The 19,128-nt window shown below is 43.1% G+C and overlaps 1 protein-coding gene across 4 annotated transcripts in view; it reads right to left on the bottom strand.

The window, feature by feature from the left end:
* The window catches only part of fam149b1 (family with sequence similarity 149 member B1), an 82,703-nt gene that overhangs the window by 38,642 nt on the left and 24,933 nt on the right, over positions 1 to 19,128 (bottom strand). For 2 of the 4 annotated variants that reach the window (XM_080215729.1, XM_080215732.1), the window contains 3 exons: positions 18,325 to 18,498; positions 12,889 to 13,079; positions 3,635 to 3,802 (listed from right to left, as the gene is read on the bottom strand). In XM_080215729.1, coding sequence (XP_080071855.1) covers positions 3,635 to 3,802; positions 12,889 to 13,079; positions 18,325 to 18,498 — 533 coding nt within the window. The remainder of the gene's footprint in view (positions 1 to 3,634; positions 3,803 to 12,888; positions 13,080 to 18,324; positions 18,499 to 19,128) is intronic. The other 2 variants (XM_080215730.1, XM_080215731.1) reach the window with 2 other exon arrangements.

The raw sequence follows: 19,128 nt of genomic DNA, 5'->3' as shown, positions 1-19,128 counted from the left end.
ATAGAGTCACTTATGTGTGTTGATTAGTACATATTTCTGGGAGGACTCATCCAATTCAAGCTGGTGATGGGTGTGGCTCACATCCAACATGGAGAATGTCTGGCCATCTGCTAATTTAGCATACAGAACTACGATCCAGGGCGTAGGGTACCTATTGGGTTTAGAGACCCGACTGATCATCAGTTTGTAGACTCTGCAAAGATAAGCCAATTTGTCAGGCTTAAGAACAGGGACTACGGGCATGCCTCATTTTGCCAACTGCATTGGCCTTATTATACCCAAACTTTCATGCCACCCTAGTTCAGTTTCCACCTTCTCCAGCATGGAGTAAAGGACTGGCCTGGCTCTCAAGTATCTAGGTGTACTGTAGGGGTCAATGTATATCTTGGCCCTGGCTCCTTCTATTTTCACCAAGCTCTCCTGAAAAACTCCAGGGTATCTCCTCATAACTTTGTAAAGTCCTCCCACTCCTAGTCTGAAGTTCGCCAACCAGTTCAGCCCAATATGCTGGAGCTAATCTCTCCCCATAAGGCTTGGTCCGTGCCTCCATACAACAATGATTGAGAGATGAGCTGGTTGCTGTCTATATGTCACTGGGGCCACTGTGGTGCCTTTTATTTGTAAAGGTTCCCCTGTGAAGGTGGTTAGCCTGGTCCTCATATTGTCCAAGCTCAGGTGTTAGATGCCCAACTGAAGGTGCTTATAGGTCTGTTCACCTATAATGGAGACTGTGACTCCCATATACACATCCATCTTCGAGGGATGGCCAATACCAGTAATTCCATCATTACTGGGGTAATCAGTTGCAGTGTCTCTGTTTCTGGAAGACAAGATATCAGCATGGTAGGCTCAGGTCTTGGTTTTCTTCCTGGGTAGCTCGCATTTTGCCTGTTCCTGAAACATCTCTGTGGCTGTGTCCTTTGACAGTCCTCATAGTAAACCATCAACTGGCATCACACCTCTCTGGATTTCATCTTTAATACTCTTGGAGTTGGCACTGCCGCTGTCGGTGACATTCCTATATTGAAATGGGCCCTTTATACCTCGTTGACCCAAGCACATTCCATAGAGGACTGGTTGTATGACAGTGCTGCTTGATATCCCTTGTAGCTCCTGAGCCCCTTTTCCTGCATTCTCAAGTGAAAAGGAAATCTCAATGGCTTTTTAAAGTCCAAATTGGGTTCTGTCAACAGCTTCTTTTGGATGATTAGATCATTTATGCTGCTCGCAATTTTTCCGCAACATTTCATTAAGAAGCGGTCCAAATTCATAGTGTTCAATCAGTTTCCACAACCCTGTCAAGAACTTAGTGACAAGTTCTCCAGGGGTTCTCCCAACCATATTGAAGAGATTGCTGGGTGATTACTGGGGGTGTTGGGTCATGGTGATTTGTTTTACCAGGTCGGCCAGTTCATTAAAAGTTTTGAGTTAGGGGCAAACGGATAGGTCAGATCTTATCACCCTGAAATACATGGCAGCACGTGCCATTAGCAATATGACTTTCTTCTTTTCTTCTCCTTCAATGTTGTTAGCATGGAAGAAGTAATGTACTCAGTGTATTGGACCCAATCTTCCCCACTGCTCTCATCGGAATGGGTTTCCTGAAAAGAATTATAATGGCCTTTTCTTATTTGAGAAATTCTTGAATTTGACGTTATCTAAAGTGAAAGATGGAAGAAAAAGGAATATTTCTCCTCATCGCCAACGTAGCAATTCAGCTAAACATCAGTTTCTTGACCCAATACCGTTTATTATGCACCAAAGGGAAAGTCCGCTCCCACAGCTTAATCAGGTAGTCTTCACCGCAAGATCTCCAATCTGGGCAAAGTTATTAGCTTAAAAACCTCGTTCACTGCTCAATAAGGCAGCTTGAATTCACAAAGCCCGTGGATAAACCTATTGATGAACCCCTGTGGCCTTTGTTGTCGTCATAACACTTAAATAAGGAAACCAAACTATACACAATACTCCAGTTGCAGTTACACCAATCGTAATGTACTATGTTAGGGGTGTGTTTTTTCATAAAAAGAAACGACGGGGTTTGCAAAAATGGATTCAAAGCAACAACAACATCAAAGATGCGTGGGTTAGGTTGAATGGCCGTATGAAGTTGCCTTTTGATATCAGAGGATTTATAACAGGGTAGATGTGTGGTGTTGCAGGGATGGGGCCTGGGTGGGATTGCTGTCGCTGCAGGCTCGATGGGCCGAATGGCCTCCTTCTGCACTGTACGGAATCTATGCTAACAAGTGATTTATTTTAGATGTTCTCTGCACTGCACCAAGTACAAACAAAAAATAAAACAGCACCCTTTGTCAACAACCTAATGACATCATCATCAAATCATGTGATCAGCTGTTAAAGGATCCTGCAACCCTTTTAAATATCTAACCTCCCTCCCGCTTACTTTTGTGGTCATGACAAAAAGTTATTCCAATGTTATACTTGGATCAATAATACTCTAGACACAATACTATGCACCATTGATCATTATCCATCTTCAATAAGAAAACTGATCAAGAGGTCGCTGTATACGATATTCTGGAATTTGGCAGTCCTTGGCCCGAGAAGATTTGGAATTACAGGAGAGACTTCTTTTCTTGGAACTAACTCTGCATCATTCTCATGTGTATAGCACCAGAGACATAATCATTAAGTAACCCACATTCTGACAACATTAGGGACTAAAGATGTTGATACTCATGGAGGTGATTTGGCGAAATCCAATAATTTCACCTTGGACAGTCGACTCAATTATGAGATGACAGCACCATGTTGCCAAACTAGTTCATCTTCGGTTTGAACTGTGAAATTGGACTTATTTTTACTAAAGAAATGGCTGGTACCCATTTCTCACTCGTGGCGTAATTACGTGCCAGCACTTGATCTTCCTGTTGAAATGAGCATTGTTTCTCACCCTCACTTCTCATCTAGCAATTTGAGATTTTTGTTGACACTCTACTATCTCTGAAGTTCCTGGAGGTAATAATAAATTTGGATAGTCACATGGTAGTGTTTCTATAACATGCCAAAAAGCTATTCACATAACATGGTAACAAATCTTGCTCTTTTGAAGCTTTTAAAAAATGTTGCATTGTACGAATCTTTCAGCTAATCCATTGGTTGATGGATGATAAGGTGCGGATTTTATATGCTGAATACCATTTACTTTGCGATAATCCTCAAACTCTTGCGAAGTAAACTGTGAAACGTTATTGCTAACAATATGTTCTGGTTTACCAAATCTTGCCAAAAAATTCATCAAGTTTTTAAATGGTTTCTTCAATTGTAGTGGATCTCATAATAACAACTTCTGGCCACTTTGAGTGTGCATCAATTATGCTTATGAACATATAACCCTCAAATGGACCAGCACAATCTATCGTTGCCATGGAATTTTAGGCCACTTCTAAGAGTGTAAAGGAGACGTTAATGACATATTTCTTATTCGTGCACAGGATTGACACTGTTCCACTTTTTCTTCAATCTGAGCATTCGGACATGGCCACCAAAAATAATTGTGCTAATTCCTTCATCCAGACTCTACCAGGATGCCTTTCAAGTAGTTGTTCAAGAAATCTTCAACGCAGGCTAGGAGGAATGATCATTCCGATTCCCCAAAATAGACACCCACCTTGGACGGTCAACTCAAGCCTTCTTGACACATGTGGTTTCGAAACAGGATGCGGACGATGCGTTCCAGCTATTGTTCCTTTCAATCCCATATCCATTGCCTTCCCCATCACAGCATCATTTTTGGTATGTCTCTGAACTTGAGAAGCTGTCACAGGCAAATGATCTACTGGTGAAAGATAAAGAACATTAGCAAAAGTAGGTTGGTGGCATCTCATCAATAGGTAAATGTAAGTATAATAATGCATGAGCATGGCATTTGGAATGATGATGCTTTACATCATAAGAATGTGCAGATAATTTCAGTGATCAACTTCACAATTGACTAGCAATCGACTACATATAGCCCAAAATTGGTATTTAAGGATGGATGATCAGTCAATAATGTGAAATGATGAACATATTAGTAACGATGAAACCTTTGCATGCTGAAGATGACACTCAATGCTTCTTTTTCTAGCTGAGCATTGTTAGGTTCAGCACTAGTCAGAGTATGCGAAGCAAAAGCTATTTTTCTCCCAAATGCATAATATGTGGAACGATACTCCATAAGGTGCAGCGTCACAAGCCAGGAGTAATGGTTGCTTTGGATTAAAATGAACCAATACTTCAGATTTCTGCAAAGCACCACTGACATCCTACGATGTTTTCTCACATTCTGTTGTCCAGTTCCGTGACTGTTTCACGCAAAGCAAATTATGCAAGTCTTCAATAATGTAGCTAAGTTAGAAATAAATTTGTCATAATAATTTATTAGTCCTCAAAAGGACCCAACTGCATTACATTCATTGGATGAATGCTTCCATCTTTTTAGGTGTTTATTTAGGCCTTTGCTCTCAATAATGTGGCCCAAAAACTGGACTGATGTCAGGAAAAAGTCAAATGTTTCTTTCTTGATACTCAGTTCATGTGTTTGAAGACATTCCAATGTTGCTTCTAAATTATTCAAATGGTCCTGTTCAGTGGATCCTGTGATTAGAATATCATCCAGGTAACATTGTACACCAGAGAGACCACTTAAAATCTGATCCATCAATCTTTGGAGTAGGACTGGTGCAGATATTATTCCAAAAGGCTGTAACAAAACTTTTATACTAAAAAAGAACTTTATGAGTAAAGGTGGTATGCAATGGTTGTGAATTAATGGTGGCATGCATCTGTAAATATATTTGCGAAAAATCAATCTTGCTGAATCCATAACCCAGCAAACAAATCTTCAATTAAAGGACACGGATACTGATTAGCACACAACACTGGATTTACGGTTGTTTTAAAATCACCATGAATACAAACTGAATCATCTGGTTTCATGATAGGCACGATGGGGGTAGCCCAGTAACTCATTATAACCAGCTCTAATACACCAGTGCAAACAAGTCACACTAATTTTTCTTTAACGTTGGGACGAATTGCACATGGCATTGCTCTAGCTTTGAGTTAACAGTATGCTTTACCTTGAATTTCACTTGAACTCCCTTCACTGAGGCAAGCATATAGTCAAATACACTCTCATATTTATGTAGAAGGTGCTTTCAGGTCTGTTTTGACATCAAACAATCAGTTGACAGCGTGCCAGTTAAGCTGTATCTTCTCCAACCATGATCTCCCAAATAGTGCTGGAAAATTCCACGGACCACATGGAGATACAACTCAACTGTTTGCCCACTCAACTCTACACTGACCATGATATAACCTTTTAATGGCATGACCTCTTCCATGCATGTTCTCAAAATCACATCAGATGATTTTAAAGGAACATGCTTCAACTTTTGCTGCTAGGTAGTCTCAGGAATAAAAGATACAGCAACATTAGTGTCAACCTCGATCCTAATAATATGTTGTCCACTTAATTTTGAAATCACCCAGAATCTAGGTGATTCATCTTGTATGGGTTCAACGCTCAGCTGAAACTGTTCATCATATTTCAGGGCATTCACTTCTTCACAATTGTAATTATTTTCTTCCATTTTGTAAATTATTTTTGTACAATGCAACTTGTTCTCCTTGTTGAAGGTTCCAGATTTTTCTTCGGAGTGTTTTTCTCAGGGGAAGCCTGTTTAGCCCAATGATCTATTGCAATGTGACCCATTTTGCCTCAAGTTTTGCAATGACTCTCCTTACTCCAGCATTCATTTTTTGAATGACCCACTTTGACACTACTGTGACATGCATGTTGCTGCTTTGACTTCTTATGGGTAGTTCCCAACTTGTGGATCTTCATTCCTGCACTAAATTGTGAAGTCTCTTGAGCAGCCAGTTACATTGACACTGCAATTTTCAAACCAAAGTACGCTCAGCAAGTAATCTTTAGATAACATCATTTAGAGACCACAAACTAGACAACTGCGAATAGTACCTTCTAACAACTCACCAAACTCAAAATGTTGTGCTAGTCTTTTTAAGATTGCCACAAACTGAAAATGCTTTCGCCTTCTACTTGATTCATTCGGTGGAACTGTTCCGCTATGATCAATAACTTTAGAGAATCGTGCTTTTCAAGGGCCTTTGTCATGTCATCATAAGTTTTTGGCTCCAGGCTTTGCTGGATGGACCAAGTTCCAAAGCAATTGAAGAGTTTATTTCTTGATGTACTAAGAAAGACTGGTATGAGCAAGTGATTTTCAATTTCATTTGCTTTCACAAAGCAAACTCCATGAAAGGACACATCCATCTATCCATCACAAGACATTATCCGCAATCCCACGTGCTTTATCTTTACATAATAGTCTGCTATGTGAGATCTTGTTGAAAATCTTCTGAAAGTCTAAACAACCCACCTTAGTCAAATATGAGTTACACCCTCAAAGAATTCCAATAGATTTGTCAAGCATGACTTCCCTGTGTAAATCCATGCTGACTTTGTCATACTGTTTTCCAAATCCAGAGTTATGAAATCCTTGATAATAGACTCCAGCAACTTCTCCAGTACTGACATTAGGCTCACTGGTCTATAGTTCCCTGTTTTCGCTCTACCTCGCTTTTGAATAGCAGGCTTACATCAGCTACCCTCCGATCTGTAGGAACCAGGCGAGAGTCCAATGAATCCACCAATGAATCTACTTTTCCAGGGCCAGATCCTTAAGTACTCTGAGATGAAGGTTATCAGGTCCTGTAGATTTCTCCACCTTCAATCCCAAGAATTTCCCCAAAACCATTTCTCTACTAATGCTGATTTCCTTCAACTTCTCACTAGAGTTACCTCTCTCACAACTTCTGGTATATTATCCATGTCTTCCTTTGTGAAGATGTGGAGATGCCGGCGTTGGACTGGAGTAAACACAGTAAGAAGTCTCACAACACCAGGTTTAAGTCCAACCTGTTTATTTGATAGTAAACTCACAAGCTTTCGGAAACGGTGTCCCTTTGTCAGATGTGTGGAAGGTTCTGATCAGAGAAAGGCATATAAAGAGACACACAGTTTACAGAATACTGATGAGAGTATATATTAGAGTAAATAAACTGGTTGGACTTAAACCTGGTGTTGTGAGACTTCCTTTGTGAAGACTGAAGCAAAGCATGAATTTAGCTCCTTGGCCATATTTATTTTCTCTGTTTCTGATTGCAAGGCGCCTACATTCACTTTTGCCACTTTTTCTCTTTACATATCCATAGAAACTTCTACAATTTCTACCCTGGGAAAAAGACTTCAACTATCCATTCTATCCATGCATTTCATAATTTTGTAAACTTCTTTCAGGTTGCCCCTAAGCCTCCAACGTTCAAGTGAAAACAAACCGAGTTTGTCCAATTGCTCCTCAGAGCTAATACCCTCCAAAACAGGCAACATCCTTTTCTTTACCCTCTCCAAAATCTCCACATCATTCTGGTAGCGTGGCACAGTATTCCAAAAATGGCCTAAGTTCTATACAGCTGCAATATGACTTGCCAATTTTTATATTCCATGCCCCAACCAATGAAGACAAACACCTTCTTGACCACCGTATCCATTTGTGTTGCCACCTTCAGGGAACTGTGGACCTTTAACATCTCGATCCCTCTGTATGTTAGTGCTTCTAAGGGTTCTACCATTTACTGTATACTCTCCTGCATTAGACCTTCCAAAATGCATTGCCTCACATTTTTCTGGATTAAATTCCAGCTGCCCAGTTCTCCAGCCTATCCATATCCTGCTGTAACCTCCCTCTTGCCCATGCCATCCCCATCCCAATCCAGCCGTTCCATCCTTCCCATATCACCTCTCCAATGCCACCACCACCAATCTTCCCATGCCATCCCTTCATATGCTATTTCATTCTTCCCATGCCACTTCTCTGATGCCATTCCCTCCTTCCACTCATCCCACGCCATTCAAACTTTTATCTATACTCTATACTGTATTATTTTACTCAAGGAGCACCTTCATATTATTTAAAATCCTTGTGACCGCCCTTTTATCTTTTCATAGAATGATAGAATCCTACAGTGCAGGAAGAGGCCCTTCGGCCCATCGTGTCTGCACCGAACACAATCCCACCGAGGCCCTACCCCCATATCCTACATATTATACCCACTAATCCCTCTAACCTACGCATCCCTGGATACTAAGGGGCGATTTCTTAGCATGGCCAATCAACCTAACCCGCACATCTTTGGACTGTGGGAGGAAACCAGAGTACCCGGAGGAAACCCATGCAGACACGAGGAGAATGTGCAAACTCCACACAGGCAGTGACCCGAGCCAGGAATTGAACCCAGGACCCTGGAGCTGTGAAGCAGCAGTGCTAACCACTGTGCTATCATGCCGCCCTTTTTTATTAGGACTCTGGCCCCAGTCTGATTCAGGTAGACCCTGGGCCAACAGTTTCTTGTTCCAGTAATTTTGCAAGTAAATAGAATCACTCTTTGTCAAATCACTCCTCCAGCCCTGCATTATTTTCCTGTATCCCAAATCATTCCTGCAGCTCTTTAGTCTTTGTTTTACATACCACTGTGTCTGCCTCAATCTTTGCCTCATAAAGCTTTATTGGTTTGTGATTGCTATTGCTAAAGATTCTAGAGAGGTTTACATGTACAACGTTGGACTGATTTCATTATTGTGCTATTTACTAAGTTTAGCTTAGCCAAGTAGGGAGGGGAATGAACCAAGGAGACAGCTTGATTGGCAACTCAACAGAGAACTGAGGAAGAGTCAATGTCAAGTTCTTAGTGTACTAGCTGACTTGAAAAAAGGCAGGAGTTTGTTGTAAACTTCAATTTGGAACAGTCATGCAGAAGTATTGACATGGCTAATTGTACTAATTGCGAGGCTCTACAATCACTCAGCAGGGTAAAGTAATTTATTTGTGTATTCAAAGCACACTATGGACAAGGGAGGTCAATGACAACCTGCTGCAATGCAAGCTTCGACTTGTGCTCCTGCAGAACGCAAGTTTGGACTTGTGTTCAACCACCACTCTGCGCTCTAGGAGGCATGCTCTATCACTGCTCTCAGCTCACGAACCCGAGGTCAACCAGTGCATATCGTGGTCTGTCGTGCTATCACATTAAACTGTTCTCCAAGTACCATTCAATGAAGCCACAGACTTTCTTCCACAATCCAAAGGTCTGAAGCTTAAGTGAATTGGCTATGGGAAGTGTGTGGAGTTATGGGAATAGGGTAGGGTCTGAGTAAGATGTTTGTTCACAATTGGTACAGGCTGAATGGCCTCTTTGTGCTCTGTAGGTTTTCTATGGGTTATACCCACACAAGGTCTGTCCTTGGCAGACAGAAAGAACATGTTCACGCATCATGCTTTTTCCAACTAAACAAAAGCTTGAGGGATAGCCATTCTCTGGTTCTGGACTCACCCATAAGAAGAAAGCATCCTTTCAAACTCCACAATGTCAAGACTGTTTTGGATTTTAAATACTTCAATCAAGTCACCCTTCACTCTTCGAAGCTCCAATGAAAACAAGCACAATTTGTCCAACCTTTGTTACAAGATAACAAGATTATAAGATTTCCAGAAGGCGTTTGATAAGGTGCCTCACAAAAGGTTGCTGCAAAAGGTTAGGGTGCACGGAGTTGGGGGCAAGGTGTTAGCGTGGACAGAAGATTGGTTGTCTAATAGGAAGCAGAGAGTTGGAATCAATGGGTGCTATTCTGGTTGGCAGTTGGCGACTAGTAGCAAGCCACAGGGATCGGTGATGGGGCCTCAACTGTTTACCATTTACATAGATGATCTGGAGGAGGGGGCTGAGTGTAGGGTGACGAAATTTGCTGATGACACGAAGATGAGTGGAAAAGCGAATTGCGTGAAAGGCGTGGAAAGTCTGCAGAGAGATCTGGATAGACTGAGCGAGTGGACGAGGACCAGGCAGATGGAGCAAATGTGAGGTTATCCGCTTTGGTAGAAATAATAGTAGAAGGAATTATTATTTAAAAGGCGAAAAGCTGCAGCATGCTACGGTGCAGAGGGACCTGGGGGTCCTTGTGCATGAGTCGCAAAAACCCAGTCTGCAGGTGCAGCAGGTGATCAAGAAGGCGAATGGGATGTTGGCCTTTATAGCGAGGGGGATAGAATATAAAAGTAGGGAGGTCTTGCTGCAACTGTACGGGGCACTGGTGAGGCCGCAACCGGAGTACTGTGTGCAGTTTTGGTCGCCACATTTGCGAAAGGATATATTGGCCTTGGAGGGAGTGCAGAGAATGTTCACTAAGCTGATACCGGAGATGAGGGGGTTAGCCTATGAGGAGAGACTGAATAGACTGGGTCTGTACTCGTTGGGGTTTAGAAGGCTGAGGGGGGATCTTATAGAGGCATATAAGATAATGGAGGGGATAGATAGGGTAGAGGTAGAGAGATTCTTCCCGCTTAGAAAGGATAGCAGAACTAGAGGGCACAGCCTCAAAATAAAGGGGGGGTGCAGTTTAGATTGTTGAAGAGGAACTTCTTCACTCAAAGGGTGGTGAATCTCTGGAATTCTCTGTCCGTTGAAGTGGTGGAGGCTACCTCGCTGAATATATTTAAGTCATGGGTAGATAGGTTTCTGATAGTCAAGGGAATTAAGGGTTATGGGGAGAAAGCGGGAAAGTGGAACTGATCCACTTCAGGTCAGCCATGATCTTATTGAATGGCGGGGCAGGCTCGAAGGACTAGATGGCCTACTCCTGCTCCTATTTCTTATAACCTACTCATTCCAGTTATCAATCTAACAAATCCCACCCCTCCAGAACTACCTCCAAAGCATTTATATTGTGACAATAATCTGCCTTTAAGATTTTTTAAATATGTCGTGTGAGAGGAATGCTTTAAGTTCTGTTTATGGTGCCAATCTGTCCATGACCCCAGCAGCCACATGCTGAGAATGTAGAAGAATACTTGACTCTAGATATTGGAGTGTTTATTTTAATCTATATCGTGGCTATTAGAAATAACATAGTAGTTTAATTTGAGTTTTTGTACTTGTGTCCCAGGAAAGGGTTAAAACTTTAGTTTCACTTCATGCTAGGTTTTGTTTCACTTTAAACTGTGCCTGAATTGTATTTGAGGTTTGATGATGTAAAAGCAATTACAGGCTTTCAAGAAAAACTAAGCTGTTGCTTAATAACCAGAGGCTCACCTTGAGACAATATCCCAGTTCACTTCAGCTAGCTCAGCTTTCATGCCCACATGGTTGCCCTCCTTTATGTTTAAAATACGAGTCTTAGGTCCACTCTTCTCCCTTTTATAGTGTGGTTGCAGCTGCCTAGAGATACTTTAACACTGAGGCCATTAATTAATCCTGGCACATCACATTATACCAAGTCTAATATCACCTGCTCTCTGATTACTCAAAGAAACTATCTCAAAAGCATTCTATGAACTCCTCACCCAAGCTACTTCTATCAATCTGATTTTTCCAATTCAAATGTAGATTAGAATCACCATGATTATTGCAATTCCTTTCTCACAAGCACCCAATATTTAATTTTGTATGGATTGTTTGACATTGTAGTTACTGTAAACTACTCCCACTAGTGACTTCTTTCCCCATTATCTCTCATTTCCACCAAAACCAGTTCTGTATCCTGATCTCCTGAATTAAGGCTATCTCCAACAATTGCACCAATGCCATCCTTGATTAAGAGTGCTCCCCTCTATCTTTACTCAGCTTCCTATTCTTCTTGAATTTGGTACCCAATTCTTGTCATCCTGAAGCTCTGCCTCTACAATGGCTATCAGATCATATTTATTTAATTCAATGTGGGTTATCAATTATTTTACTTTGTTATGAATACTGTGGGCATTCAGATACACGGTCTTTAGTTCTGTCTTTTTGTGATCTTTGTAACATCAAGACTTGACTGTATTCTTAGGTTTTTCCTCTGTTCCTACTTGCCATTCTCTGATTCTCATTTCTTACATCACTATTTTGCTCTTGTGCCTCGACTCTACCTCTTGAATAGCTACGTCTATGCAAGTTTGATCCCTCAGCAGCCCCCCTGCCCCCCGGTTTAGCTTAAACACTTTCTACTTCCCTCATTATGGGGCTCACAAGAACACTGGTCCGAGCATGGTTCAGTTAGAGACAGCGCCAACATTACAGCCTCCACTTTGCCCCATACCGTAGCCAGTACCCTACACACCAGAACTACTTAGAATAGAATCATAGAATTACTACAGTGGCAGGAGGTCATTTGACCCAGCGAGCCTGCTCAGACAACAATCACACCCGAGCCCTATCTCGTAACCCTATGTTATCTACCTTGCTAACCTCCCTGACACTAAGGGGCAATTTAGCATGGCCAATCAACCTAACCCACACATCTTTGGACTGTGGGGGGAAACTGGAGGAAACCCATGCAGACATGGGGAGACTGGAGTTAGACCCAGGTCACTTGCATTGTGAAACAGCAGTGCTAACTACCGTGCCACCTTGCTACCCATACCCGTCTATTATTCATTCACAAGGGTGTAATTGTAACTCGCGCACAAATATTTTTCAGCAAAGACACTTAATTATGCAGAAATAATTCCCCTCCCAACCTAAAAATCCTAAATCCATCTGTTGAAATAGCCCAGATCAGTCAACTTAGTAGACAGCAGAAACTGAATCTGAGGCACTCTGATTGACGGTGTTAGAACTCACTCAGCAGCTCCTTGACTGACGAGTTCCTTTAAACATTTGAACAAAGTGATTTGAAAAGCAGTAATCTCCAGAATTAGCACTTATCTTCAAATCCTTCACAGAGTAGCTCATGTGTCTTCAGTTCAGAGCTTTGAAACTGAAAATGTGTTTTGGACAGAAACAATTTGCAAAATCGTTATACCTCAAGTTCAGGTGTCTTTATACCTGAAACATGCTCTTCCCAGTGCTTCCGGATCAGCTCCTCCATACACCCCAGGACCTCTAGCCACACCTCATCAAAGAGTTCTGCCACAATTGTATTCCTTCTGCACTGACTTGGAGAAACTGGAGGCAGCCCCAGTCTGTTTTCGCATTGCAAAGCAAGACTCAGCTTCTTCTCACTGATATCATCTTCCCTGTGTGGATACAAGGCACAAACAAGTGAAGTAAATTAAAATGCAAAGGAAACCACATTCGCTTGTCCTGATCGCTACATCCAGAAACCACTAGAGGTTCGAAACAACAGCAAGACAGGGTTCCACAATAAATCTGCTGACAATGTTTGCCATTGATATCTCCTGATTATACCTGTCACCCTCCAGTTCACCTGTGGATTTGTTAAACTCAATGAGATCATAGAAAATAATATTCATGCAGATCACTTAGCCCCACCTGACTTGCTTATATTCAGTGTTAGAACGAGTGGGCAAAGTTAGAAGCTATACCTGAGGACCCTGGGTTAAATTTCTTACTGGGCTAACAAAAAATTCAGAAGGGCACAACAATTCCCTTTATTGCCTGGATTACTGAGATGTGGGATTAGGAGTGGTGGAGGTTAAAGAGGTAGGCAAAATCACATCTGATTCTCCCTTTAGATACCTATCCAATGACCTCTGCTGGAAACCTACCTGACCATGTCATCTTCTGGCAGAGATGAGAAACCAGATAAAAAAAAACCCAGGTCAGTCAGGCAGATAAACAAGTGAAAAGTTTCCTCCTGACCTTTAAAGCGATCACAACTAGTCCAGGAGACCTCTCTGGCCATACGTCCAGCTACCAGCATCTAGTACAAGGGATAGCACAAGTGGTTAGCACTTCTACCTCATAGCACCAGGGACCTGGGTTCAATTCTGGCCTCTGGACACTGTCTGTGGAATCTGCATATTCTCCCTGTATCTGTGTGGGTTTCTCCAATGCTCCAGTTTCCTCCCAAACTCCAAAGATATATGGGTTAGGTTGATTGGTGATGCTAAATTGATCCTAATGGATTTAGCAGGGTAGATATGTGGGGTTATGGGAATAGGGCATGGGTGGGACTGTAGTCGCTGCAGTTTAAATGGGCTGAATGGCACTGTAGGGGTTCTGTGATTCTTTGATCTCTGTCCCAGCCAGTTCAGCTCTTGCTTAAAGAAATCTAGCGAATCGGCATCAACTTGAGCCAGCAGCCTGGTTCACCGGTCCACTATTCTCTGAGAAAACAATCACTCATGGCATGAAACCTATTTCTGGTCATCTCTAACAGCCGTCCCTCCCTAACCTATTTAGTTGATATAATTGGTTCATGCAAATATAATCGATACCCGTCATCATCTTAGAAACTTCAATCAAATCATCTCAAAGTTTACACATCTCTATAAAATGTAAAGTCGCAGTTCTTCAAGCCTGTTTTGGTACCCTAAGGTAGTGGACGTTGAATGTGGACAGGCCAAGCTCATTTGCAGTGCCTTTAAGAGATGGATAAGCTGTCCAACATTTACTAACTAGGATCACAATAGAAGAACGCACATGTAGCTGAGTTACAATTTATCAACAATAGTCAATGGGAATGATTTTGAGGCAGCACTGTCTGTCAGTGGGAATGGCATCGGGGGCTCAAAATCCACAGAGTGATTTGCGCCAGTAAGTTTCTGAGTTTGGTCTTACTGGTCCCTCACCGGTGGAGTAGTCTGAGATATGCCATGGAACGGAAGAAGGCTCATTTTAATACATTACAATGTCATTAGTGAGCACTCTCTCCAAATATTGGTGAATCTGGTGAATTGGTGCAATGACAATAATCTCTTCCTCAATGTCAGTAAAATCATCGACTACAGGAGGGCAGTGGAGGACATGCCCCTGTGATACATCAACTGGGATGAAATGGAGATAGGCAAGGGCTTCAAGTTTCTTGTCCTGATCACCAGCAAACTGTCCTGGTCCCTCCAGCCAGATGCTGTAGACAAGAAAGCCCATCAATGCCCTGCTTTCTCAGGAGGCGAAGGAAATTCAGCATGTCCACTAGGACTCTCACCAACTTTTACAGATGCACCAAAGAAAGCATTCTTTCTGGATGTATCACAGCTTGGTATGTTCCTGCTCTGTGCAAGACCACAAGAAACTACAATGGGTTGAATGTAGCCCAGTCTATCACGCAAATGAGCTTCCCACGCATCTACACTTTCCGCTGCCTTGGAAAAGGAGCCAGTGTAACCAAGGACCCCACACACCCCGGACATACTAGGGTTCATTCTCCCACCCTGCTGTGCTAAAAAATCAGCGCAGCTGGCCGAGGGATCTAAGTGGTGTCCGATCTGCAGGATCAGCGCTGGGCGTCTGGCCCAGAGCACATCTCCCAGTGGTGGATTTCCAGCATTATAGATACGGGGCGGGGGGCAATTGAAATACTATTTGAATGTAATTAACTGAAGTCTCCAGACCCGCTAACCTCCCCTATCCTGCCAGTGAAACACTCCAGTAGGGGTTACACTACTCCCCACTTTCGGGCAACTAGCGGCCCGACCCCGTTGGACTGAAGAGGAGGAGGTAATTGGGCCTTGCAGGAGGATGGCGGGGGTGGCGGTGCCCCGGGCATGGGCACCCTGGCAGTGCCAGCCTGTGTCCCCAGCATTGCCCAAGGGGCAAAGTGCCTATGACCAGGGTTCACTTTGGCTCTGTCCATCAGGCATCGGGCAGTGTTAAAGAGGTTGGGCCTAGGGGGCGACCAGTGGGGGTGTAAGGAGCAGCACCAGGAATACATAAAAATAAGATGTCAACCATGTGCAGCTCTGCTCAAGATTATTTGTGTGCCAAACAGAACAAGCAGCATGCAACAGGCAAAACTACCCGGCAGTGTGGAAAATTGCACAGGTATGTCCTGTATACAAAAAGCTGGACAAATCCAACCCAGTCAATTACCAACTCATCAGTTTACTCGGAATCATTTGTAAAATCATAGAAGGGGGTCATCAACAGTGCTATCAAGCAGCACTTACTCAGCAATAAACTGCTCATTGATGCTCAGTTTGGGTTTCGCCAGGGTCACTCAGTTCCTGACACCATTACAGCTTTGCTTCAAACACGGACAAAGCTGAATTCCAGAGGTGAGCTGAGAGTGACTGCCCTTGAGATCAAGGCAGCATTTGACCAAGCATGGCATCAAAGAGACCCAGCAAAGTTAGAGTCAATGGGAATCAGGGGAAAACTCTCTACTGGTTGGGGTCATACCTAGCACAAAGGAAGATGGTTGCGGTTTTTGGAGGTCAACCTTCTCAATTCCAAGACATCACTACAGGAGTTCCTCAGGGTAATGTCCTGGACCCCAGCCATATTCAGCTGTTTCATCAACTTTTCTTCCATCATAAGGTCAGAAACCGGCATGTTCGCTGATGATTGCACGTAGTCCAGGAAACAAGTGGCAAGTGACATTCATGCCACACAAATGCCAGACTATGACTATCTCCAACTAGAGGGAATCTAATCATCACCCCATGACAATCAGTGGCATTACCATTACTGAAATGACCAAAATCAATATCCTGACAGATTACCATTGACCAGAAATTTAACCAGATTAGCCATATAGATACTGTAGCTACAGGACAGATAGGAAGCTAGGAATCCTGTGGTGAGTAACTCAACTCCTGACTCCCCAAAACCTGCCCAACATCTGGAAGGCACACGTTAAGAGTGTGATAGGATAATGTCCATTTACTTTGGTGACTGCAGCTTCAACAAAACTCAAAAAGTTTGACACTATCCAGGGCAAAGTAGTCTGCTTGCTTGGCAACCCATTCAGAAACTCTCCCACTACCACTGATGCACAGTAGCAGCAGTGTGTACCATCCACAAGATGCACTCCTCAGACAGAACCGCCACACTGCTACCTTCAGGAAGGGCAAGTACAGCAGATAGCTGGGAATACAATGCACCCGTATGTTCCCCTCCAAGCCACACACCATCCTGACTTGGAAATATATCACTGTCACTGGGACAAATCCCGGAACTCACTGACAGCACTGTGGGTGTAACTACATCACATAGACAGTAGTTTCAAAAATGCAGCTCACTACCACCTTCTCAAGGGCAATTAGGGATGGGAAATAAATACTAGCCTGGCCAATGATGCCCATATCCTAAGAATTAATGAAAAACCCAAGGGAGTGCTGAGAATTTCAAACTCGCTTCCTGGATGGCTGGTAGCAGCACAAACCCTTATCACATTTAAATAGGCTTTGGATATGCACTGTATTCGCTGTAACCTACACAGCAAGAGCTGGAAATGGAATTAGGGTGGCTAGCTCTTCCTTGGCTGGTGGACACAATGGGCTGAAAAGGGTGAACTTTCTCTGTTTAACCATCCTCCACACACTAGAGTTCATTCAAATTCACTGCCCATCCACTTGCTTATGCCATTTACCCACTACTCCTACACTCACCAACCTGTACTGGCTCCTAGGCCTGAACCAGCAAAGCTTCATTTTTAAAATTAAAATTTGAACACCATTGTGTTTAAATTCTTTGTAGCTTCTACCCTCCCTATCTCTTTAATCACACCTAGTATTAGAACTTTTCTTGAACATTGTGCTTCTGCAAGTCTGGCCTCGAGCGTGGCCGCCACTTCCTTCATCTTATCATCAGCAGCTGACCCTTCAATTACTGAGGCCTTTAAGCTCTAGAACTCCCTTGCTAAACATTTCTGCTCCTTTCAAACACTTAAAACCTACTCTTTATTCAAGCATTTGATTACCTCTCCTAATATCATCTTTACTGGCCTTGTGAATCTTTTTGCCTGATTACACTCAGGCGCCTTGGGATGTTTTATTCCATTAACCACAAGCTGAGTTTGTTGTTGAAGAGTTGGGAGAGTGAGCACTGTTAGTCATTGAGTGGTGTTAATCTGAGTGGTGACCTCAGCCACGAGCCAGCTCTTTCCTATTGGCCCCTGTGCCGGCTCTCTCCCATTGGCCCCCTGTGCTGGCTCTCTCCCATTGGCCCCCGTGCCGCCTCTCTCCCATTGGCCCCCGTGCTGCCTCTCTCCCATTGGACCCCTGTGCCGGCTCTCTCCCATTGGCCCCCTGTGCTGGCTCTCTCCCATTGGCCCCCTGTGCTGGCTCTCTCCCATTGGCCTCCTGTGCTGGCTCTCTCCCATTGGCCCCCTGTGCTTGCTCTCTCCCATTGGCCTCCATGCCTCAGGCACCTTGGGATGTTTTATTCCATTAAACACAAGCTGAGTTTGTTGTTGAAGTGTTGGGAGAGTAAGCACTGATAGTCATTGAGCGCTGTTAATGACTGGTGCTGTGGACAGGGACTAAGCTTTAGGGGAAGATACTGAATTGAAATGATGATATTGGTGCTAATTCATGAAACTGGTTGTTAAATAGGAACAGTTTCCTTGGTACTAACAGGTCTTTGTGATGAAATGCCAGGTATTCTTCAACAACACCTTCTGCAACAATCACACCATTATCTGACTCGTCATCTTCTTCACCGGGAAAAGTGGCAATCTTCCGCATAAAGTCTCCTTCATTGCTCTGAGGAGGCCCCGAGATGGTCACTTTCTTGCCAAGAACACAGAGTCTAAAAGAAAGAAAAGATAATTCCATGCCGTTCAAACATAAAAGCAGCTAAAATTATGGGGAGTTGTGTAATGAGTGAAATGCTGTACTCCTCAACAATCTGGTAAAGGCAGCGTGCAGCCGAGGGTCGATTCATAGCTTGTGCTGATTGCGAATAGGGTGGTTCTGGAGTTGTTGCAATTAGCCTGTACTCTACAAAAGCTGGGGAAGCAGAAGAGTAAACCAAAGCTTTTGTTCCTCCTAACAATTTCGTGTCCTTGTCTGGATATGTGACTTAGCTAGAGTTAGTTGTTTCTAGAATGTCACCATAGTGATCACCACAACTCTCTTGTGTTCCTGTGCTAACTATGAGGATTCATTTGGGAACAGAAAAATCTTAATCAACTGATTAATTACATATTAGGCTGGATATGAGAGCCGTTGGTCTGTTAAAGTTATTTGGCCAACATTCATGTGGTTGGAGCAGATTACTCTAACTCAACTATTATAAGGAGAGGCTGGATAGACTGGTATTTCTTCCTCTGGAGCATAGGAGGCTGAGGGGTGATCTTACAGAGGTCTATAAAATAATGAGGGACGTAAATCAGATAGATAGTCAATATCTTTTCCCAAAGGTAGGGGAGTCTGAAAC

The sequence above is a fragment of the Carcharhinus amblyrhynchos genome, chromosome 31 (genome assembly GCF_965287045.1).
Source record: "Carcharhinus amblyrhynchos chromosome 31, sCarAmb.v2.hapA, whole genome shotgun sequence".
NCBI classification, from domain to species: Eukaryota; Metazoa; Chordata; class Chondrichthyes; order Carcharhiniformes; family Carcharhinidae; genus Carcharhinus; species Carcharhinus amblyrhynchos.
The sequence above is the reverse complement of the archived record's forward strand: the minus strand, read 5'-3'. Positions and strand labels throughout refer to the sequence as shown.